The sequence below is a fragment of the Oryzias latipes genome, chromosome 17, assembly GCF_002234675.1.
Source record: "Oryzias latipes chromosome 17, ASM223467v1".
Lineage (NCBI taxonomy): Eukaryota > Metazoa > Chordata > Actinopteri > Beloniformes > Adrianichthyidae > Oryzias > Oryzias latipes.
Window position 1 is genome coordinate 24,729,266 of NC_019875.2, and position 8,740 is coordinate 24,738,005.

At 38.4% G+C, this 8,740-nt stretch overlaps 1 protein-coding gene across 2 annotated transcripts; it reads right to left on the reverse strand.

The window, feature by feature from the left end:
• Window positions 1-1,306: 1,306 nt before the first annotated feature.
• LOC101160353 (espin-like protein) lies at window positions 1,307-5,852 on the reverse strand. Of its 2 annotated transcripts, XM_023965734.1 has the most exons (3): window positions 4,372-5,852; window positions 4,145-4,263; window positions 1,307-3,194 (listed from the first exon to the last, which is right to left on the reverse strand). In XM_023965734.1, the coding sequence occupies exon 3, from the start codon at window positions 2,927-2,929 to the stop codon at window positions 1,397-1,399; it is 1,533 nt and encodes a 510-aa protein (XP_023821502.1). In that variant the 5' UTR covers window positions 2,930-3,194; window positions 4,145-4,263; window positions 4,372-5,852; the 3' UTR covers window positions 1,307-1,396. The 2 variants fall into 2 exon arrangements, with proteins under 2 accessions (XP_023821502.1, XP_023821503.1); XM_023965735.1 differs by having other exon boundaries at window positions 4,145-5,852.
• Window positions 5,853-8,740: the final 2,888 nt, after the last annotated feature.

Below are 8,740 nucleotides of genomic sequence, written 5' to 3' on the forward strand. Positions count from 1 at the left end.
CTTATATTTCATTTAATTTGCAAAGTACATCTATTTTATTGGGTATTGCCATATTTATAAATGTATACATTGAGCAAAAATATAAATGTATAAAATAGAAATGAAGACTTTTGTTGATGCTCCCATTTGTTGATTAGGTTGTGGCTGGTGTTGGTCCACTCCTCTTCAGTGGCTGTGCAAAGTTGCTGGATCTTGGAAAATGCTGTCTGTGCACTGATCCAGAGCATCCCAAACATGCTCAATTAGACTTGTCTGGTGAGTATATTAGCCATGCAAATACTGGGATGTTTTCAGCTTCCAAAAAGTTGTATACAGATTCTTGCAACATGGGGCCATGCAACATCATGCTGCTACATCAGGCAATGTTCTTGGGTTTGTGGCACAACGACGGACCTCAGGATTTTGTTGCAGTAACTTTGTGCATTCAGAACACCATGCAGCTGTGTTCTCTGCCCACACCATAACCCCACCGCCACAATGAGCCACTTGAAAACCTGATTAACTCTATGCAAAGATGTGTTCCACTGTGTTGAAGTGTGATCTCAATGTCTGTTGTATTTTTCTTTTTTTTAAGTGTGTATTTTATTTTGAAATGGGTTTTTGTGATTTCCTCTTTGTGTCTAGTTCAGGTCTGAGGAGTTCATTGATGTGGGTGTGTCTAAATAACTCTCAGCTGGTGTGTGGTTGTGATTGAAACAGAGAAAAAGGAATTGCACATTTCTGTTGTGCAGAAACCAACCTGCCAATACACCTTATTAGGCAAATGGTGGGGTGCTAGAAACTTACCAGCTTTTTGAGTCTCCAGACCCCCTAATAAAACAAAATGGCATGTTTCAGATTGGCTAATTATTGTGGCCAATGTAGGGCACACATGTGCAATAATCATGCTGTCTAATCACATCTTGACATGGCAAATTTGTGAGATGAATGGATTGTCTCAGCAAAGGAGAATTTCTCACAATCACAGATTTAGACAGATTTGTGAATAACTTTTGAAATAAATTGTTATTTTTAATTAGTAGAAAACGTTTTAGATCTTTGAATTTATCTCATGACAATAGGGAGCAAAAACAAAAATTTTGCATTTATGTTTTTGTTCAGTGTAAATGAGTTAACCTTGTCTTTCTCTCAAAATTTTCTAAATTTCCTCTTTATGAATAATTAATTATTTTTACTGTCACTACTGTTTATTTTACTGTCAAACGTGTGTTTGTGCAATATGGTTATACATTTATTTAACCAGATTATATTAAAAAGTTGTATTCTATTCTAATAAACCCAGAGAGCATTAATGCAAAGCCAGAGATGCTTTCTCAAAACATTTTTATTTAGAGAATCTGTTTTATCCAGAATAATAACCTCAGCATTGTTTTCCACAGAAACATTAGACTTCAGCTTAATGATCAAAATTAAAAAGTTCTGCTTCCTTCTCTTTCCAGAAAGCAAAACTGCGATCAATATATTTATAGATGTCTTCATTGTTGAAGTGGATGTCTGAGCTGCTGTCGTGCTCCTCTGAAGGTGCACTTTGAACTATGACCTTGGGCACAATTTTGGAGCCAGGCACCAATGATGAGGACGGGCAGCAGGAAGGTCGAGATTCACCAAAGAAGCTCACTTTGAGGTCCTCAAAGCCATCACTCCACTGTCGCCGTCCACTCTGGATTTCCTGGAGAACAGCTTTGTGGAAATCCCGCACCTTTTCCCAAGGAAAGCTGCCAATGTGGTCAAAAATTTCAAAGCAGAGGAGGTGCCTCATTTTCCTCTCCTCCGGAGACAGCTCCTGCTCCAGCATGTGAAAGTAACCCAGCATGAAGAGATCAAGGGTCAAGTTGTCATGGTTTATCGCAACACCATCCACATCTGGCAGGAACTGCTCTGGGGAGTAGGTCACACGGGGGCATGGATTTTCAGAGGGGTTAGTGGAAGACTCCTGATCTTCTTTAAACTCTTGTTTATTCTTCCAGAAGTTCAGCAGTTTGTCCACACCTTCTTTTTGTTGGCACAAGTTAAATATGGAGGGGATTTTCTCCTGAGCCTGTGCTGCTGCAACACCTCCCTGTCTCTGTCTCGCTGCTCTCATCGAGATGGCATAAGCAGACTTCTTCCAGTGACTCAGAAACAAAACAACGATTCGCTCCTTTCTTAAACTGGTTGTTTCCATCACAGGTGCACGTTTTTCTGCAGCCTCCAGGTTGACCCTTTTGCTTACATCGTGATTGATTCCTGTTGATCCAGTCTGAGTCTTCAGTCCCTGTCCTTCTTGCATAACAGCAAATGGATAAATGCTACCAATCTGTCCCTCAAAATTTGATCTGAGGTGTCTTACTGACACCCCAGACTGTTGAATCTCCCTCTCCACCTTTTCCCTCCGAGCTTTACTGTAGCTGTTGCTCTCTAAGCGATGACTAAAGGTGGACGCCATCCCAATATGTGGAAGCCTGTACCCACTGGAAGTCTCCTCAAGAGGTTTTTCCGTCTCTTGGCCTATTCTTGACACATCTGTAACTCCTTGCAGACCCTTCATTCCCTCCACTACTCCTTCCACCACCCTCCAGTCATCTTCTTTTTCTGTAGTTTGGGTCAAATTAGCCACAAGCAGGGACATACTTCTGACCAGCTCTGATATGCGACTGCACCACACAGGCAGAGCCAGAGGGATTTTCCCCTCAGAGTCCATTTGCTGAAGGATTTCTTTGTTAAGGGAAATGTTGACAATGGGATCAGGAAAAATTGCTCTCAGCTCTTCTGTAAGCCTGGCCAGCTCCAGCTCATACGCTTTGCAGCATTTCTGCAGGGAGACAGACTCAATCTGCTTCTGCAGGTAGACCAGATCCTCCTCTGTTAAGAGTTCACCGAAGGGCCCCAAGACAGCATTATGAGCCTGTGAGTACTTCCAGCCATCCACTGGTATGTGGCCACTCATCATATCCTGTGAGATAAAGACAGTTTAGCACCCTGAGGGATGACTTAGCATTCTGGTTCACTGCTTGTTTAACCACACGACAGACTACCTGTCTCCTCTGCTCCTCCTCGTCTTGTAGCCTGACTTGCAGCTGCCGCACCATCACCTGTCGTTTCCACTCTGCTATGGGATGGCCAGCTTCATCGTGAGTGGGAACCAGGGAATCAATTTCAGCCAAAATTGCATCAAAAATGGGTAACTCCTCAACCAACTCCTGGCTGTCAAATTTCTGTCAGCGTTTGATGAACAAAGACAGACAGACATTAATAACACAGAAGTTCAGAGTCTCACTTGTTTTATAGCAAAACAATAAAGAAAATGTAAATTTTAACACAAGAAGAAAATACAATCGGAAAAGTTTTGAAACACACTAAAAAATCTTTGAAAATCTATTTTCTATTGCTTTTTATTGCATTTTTTTCACAAACTATTTAATTATAGTATTTAAACTATAGTTTTAACAGGTAAAAATTGTTGAATTAATTTTGGAACTATGTATACATATTACAATTTGAGAAACCCCACTTTTACATGATGATTTGGTCTAAGTTAAACAGGTATACATAATTCACATAGACATTTGGATGAGTTTTTATTTATATTGACATCTTATTAATCTGTGTCTTTGTAGCCGTTTCATAATCCCTTATAAAATAGCCTTTGACATGAAAACTGTCTAACTTTTACACAGATGCTTTACATATTTTCTTTAAAATGTATAATACTGTTTGATGGTGCATTATTCCTGATCTGTTGCTCCAATCAGACTTTTGCTTTTAATTCTTTTTCTATAACAGGGGCTTTCCAACCACAGCATATTTGTCCAAATTTCCCCTCATGCAACAGTGGCTGTGATAGGAATGAATATGAAACAGGCATGACAAATTTATTATAAACATATGCACAAAAACAAAGGTGAAAGTATTAAATAGATAGACTAAAAAAATAGATTAAAATAATTTAAAAACTTGAATACTGTGCTGGAATGACTGATATTAAAATAAAAATGTGGTTTGATAAAAAGCAGTCAAGAAAGTGACTGAAAGATCACAATAAATTGGGGCCTCTGGGGACAAAAAAATACCCATTGGATGGTTATTTTTTACATCTGATACTAGTCACCTCTATTCTTTCTAATTTGGTTCTGTGCAGGTGTCAAATCTGTGTTCAACATCTCACCGTTTGTCCGGTGAAGACCGCAGTGAGGCCAGCCTGTCTCAGTGACTTTATCGTTTTCATTTGCGACATCAGCGTCAGGTCTCTTTCTGGAGGCTGCAGATAGTTAAACGATGTCACCACTGTGACAACATTGAAAAATGGTAAAAGATGAGATGCTGCTTTTTATTCAAATGGTCACAAGTCTGTATGATGCTGGGTAACAAACATGAGGTGTTTTTGTCGACCACCTGATGAGGCCATCTGAACATGCTGTATGGAGCCTGCTGATGGTTTCTTTGAGCTGGCAGTAAGGTCCAGAGAGGGGGCAGAGGAGGAGGTTACCAGAAGTGGGGTGGACTGGCGAGGCAAGGGGAGCACCTCCTTTACTGGCTGCAGGGGACAAAAAAAGGAATAGAACAAAGCTCGTTGAGCTGAAAAAATATACCATACACTTGATTTTAAGACTTTTTGTAACACATCAGCAGTTGTTTAAGAAATTGTTTAAGTCTTGAAGTAAAAAGTGTAAAGAAATCACTCAGGTAAGGAAGAAGTTGTGGTTACAAAGTTATTTCAGCATTTTAATATCTCTTTTTACACTTTTAGTGGAACAAAAATGCTTCTATTTGTTCAGTCTCGGTCACCTTGTTCTCCATGTTGATGCTGCAGCTTTTGCACACCCTGGTGGTACAAAACAGCCAGAGCTCCTCTGTCTTCAAATCACATGAACACCAACAGAAAGTGATAACAACTAAATGGACCCCCACTGGTGCAGAAATGTGATCCAGATCCCTCAGCAGACGTAATAATCTGCAAAAATGCAGCAATCTAAGTGATGAAGTTCACACACAGATGAATTTGAAGAAAGTCAAACAATTTGTATTTATTTAAACAAAAAAAATTATTGAAATTTCTTTCATGCTTACTAGCAAGAAATACAACATACACCCCATGTTTAAACATACTTCACAGCTTAAGTTAGTGCAGTTTGGTTAAAAAATCATGTCTGTTGTAAGAAATATAAATATTAACACTATAAAAATAAAGTTGTCTTTTATTCTAATTTCTGCTGATGAGACTAATTTTATTAAAAAAAACACAAATAACTTATCTTTTCTCATGTTTTTTTCCACATCTAGAAGCTTCTCAGATTTATTTCACCTTATCAGCACAGGTGGTATTGCTTTCAATCATGATAACCACTCACTCACTACTTACAAAGCGGTCCGGCTGCCCAGAAATGACAGAAGAAATCTTGCAGGTTTCAAAACTCCAAAAAGAGGAAGTTACTTGAAAAGTTACATAAATAGGATCAGAAAGCTGCTGTCCTGTTCTTCATGCAGTACAATCTAATAAAGGATAAACCAAGGAGCAGCATCACCTGGACCCAAACCTCAGATGGGGGGCCTTCTTAATGTGCATAATTAAAGGGTAGGAATAGGATATCCTGGCCCTAGAAGTATAGAACGATAGCTCTGTGAATGTATGTGGGAAACAAAATACTGGACACACATGCTCAGAAATGCGTGTTGGGGTACATGATGACAGTCACGTTAACTGCAAAGCTGATTGACCACAGCTTCCGGCGGTGTACTGCTTATGCTCCTCATATTAATACACCAACACCCCCCATCTGATTTCTCCATACGAGATTTAACAGCAGCAAACTGCTGTGTTGTATAAATTATGCCCAACTCGATTTTCTTAAATTTGATTCTTACATGTCTTTGACAGAAAACTAAGTAGAAAAATGTCTTAATCTTTGTACTTTACATTGTAAAGATTTTTTGAAAATTTCATCTGGTAAAGATGAGATAGAAATAAAGTTAACTTTTGTAGTTACACAAAAAACAAACCAAAATATTTTTTCTTTTTTAAAGAAGTAAGGAGATTTGAGTTTCTTCTTCTAATTTTATTATTATTTTGCTTCTTTTTAATAAAAAACATACATTAAACTAATAGGGTTCTTCTCTATTGAATTTGTTGAAGATATTTCTAACTGCAACAAATGTAGAGTAAACAACAGACACCTGTAGGCCAGGTTGGAAGGAAATGGTCTCGGAAAGCAAGCTGCATGTTTTTATTGCACTTAAACAAGCTGGAGGATAATGCAGCAGTCCATTCCTAAAACCCAAGCTGATCCACTGCAGGGATGCAGTTCAAGCTGCTAATCCATTTCACTGTATGTATCTTCTAACCTAAACCTGGAATCCAGTTCAACAATTACTTAAATCTTTTTAAAGCTTATTTTGGGCTTAAATGGTGATACAGTTTGACAGATATCAAGGTTTGGAGTTGAATCCTTTCCTTCCTGAACTCTCAATCATTCATTCATTCATCCATCTTCTGAACCCGCTGAATCCTGTTTGGGGTCATGGGGCTGCCTGAGCCAACTTACCTACTGTTGGGCGTAGGCGGGTCACACCCTAGACAGGTCGCCAGTCTGTCACAGGATCACTCACTCACACCTTGGAATAAGTTTGTTAAAAATTGCCATTAAAACCCTTGTGCTATCTTAGATGACCCCACCCTTACAGGAACGTGTTCTCCCTACCATGACAAAGGTGGATAAAGGTGGAAAGATTTCAAGTAATCCATGGACAACAGTGAAGATCACAAATCATTGTAGAAAAAAGGTTCAGTGTACTGTCTAGTGGGTCTAGATGACCCAACTCCCAACGTTAAAGTGCCTAGGATAGCACAAGGGTTACGTTGACATGTTGGCTTTAAAATGGCACATCGGATAAGGTACTGTAAAGTTAAAAGGGTGCTATATTGTAATGTATCTGAGCTCCAACACCCATAACATGTGACCTGAGGGTGTTGTTTACATCTAACTGCTCCAGGAAAAGGAGAACATAAAAGGAAATACACACAATTTTAGAGTTTTAAAAGCATACTATTGACAATGGATGCTTAAAATGTTAAATTTTTTAAATCACAACGACACCTTTAATAAAAAGATAACAAATGTTAAAAAATGTATTTATTAATAACATGTCAAATGACCTTTTAAAATAGTGTTTTTGAAAGCACAGCCTCAAACATGAACCTTATTTCAGCACTGACTTATCCTTTAACAGATTTCACACAATATGATTTCTGCTGAAAAGGTTCTCTGTATATTATTTTTTTCCAAATAAATTTGTATAGATTTAATTTTTAACCAGTTTTTCTTTTTTGTGATGTCAGAAAATCCCTCCTCTCACAGGTCTAAACGTAAATTTGTCATGTGCCACTTTCTCCTTTACCAAAGAAGCGCTGTGTTCTACTTAAAACGAGTGTGTTCCATGAACAGTAAAAGCACTCAAACAAACACACACGGAAAGAGAAACATGAGAGGCGGCGACCCCTGACTCAGTCCACTGCCTTTGTGAAGAGCTCGGCACTCCACGCTCTTTTGATTAGGCATTAGTTTGGCGCTGCTGTGCTGGGGAACATGACGAGTACACAATCAATAATAGAGCACTGCAGAAACACTGTCTCCCACAGGCTGCTGCTGCATGTGTTCATGCACGCTGGTGTTCACCTGGAGCAAAAGTACAAAATGTTATGCAACAAACACAGAAAGACCATTACCCATTAACAAGGTTGTTTAGGGAACAAAAATGCTGAACTGCTGGGCTCATGTTGCACCACATGTTGTGTTATACAGAAATCTTTGCTACTCAGCCAAAACAACTTGTGCTATTTCTTCAGTCTTATGGGTCACAAAAACAGAAGACAAACATATACAGATGACTAAAATATTGTATTCCTGATTTAGTTAAAAATATTGAAAAATCTGGTTAATTGAATCCATATTTGAAACCAAGTTTAGGTAAAATGATGTTTTTTAAAGCACTTTTTAAAGCTTTTTCAGTCAGAATTAGAGGCTTTCATCTTCTATTCATATCCTTGTTTTGGTAATAATGCCATATTTCACCAAATACTGATTGGCATGTGATCGTGCCTCTTCGATTTTTCTTCAGAGTAGTTGGGCTTAAAAATATTCATGCATGACATAAAATATTCATCCAGAGTATTTTGTTTTACTTATAGGTCAAATTATACTATGATGATAGCAAATTATAACAAAACAGCAGTCAAACATAAACCTGATGTAAAGCTATAGATTCAAGTCCCACTTTAGGAAATCCGAACTCTAACTTTTTTCAGCCAATTTAATGAAAAGCAAATTCAGGTTTATCACTTAGGTACGACTTGATGTTAATCGTAGTTATTCACAAATAAGTGGGGTTTTTTTCTGCATTCACAGAATTTAGGAATCTTTGACAATGAGTTGCTTTTGTTTATGACCTTATTTACTAAATATTATCAGAAATGTTATTGGAAAATAACTTGGGAAGCTATTGCTAAATGGTTTAAAATATCTCTTTTGCTGTCCTTTCTGAGGTGTACAGTATGACTGGCTTGGTTATGCTTTCATTTGTCCATCCGTCCATCCATCTTGAGAACCTACTGAATCACTTTTTTTGTCACAGCGCTGCTGGAGCCAACCTAGCTACTGTTGGGCAAAGCCTTAACAGGCCGCTATATCTGTTGCAGGGCCACACAACCACACACCTAGGGACAATTTAGAGAAACCATTTAATCTATAAAGCATGTTTTTGCACTGTG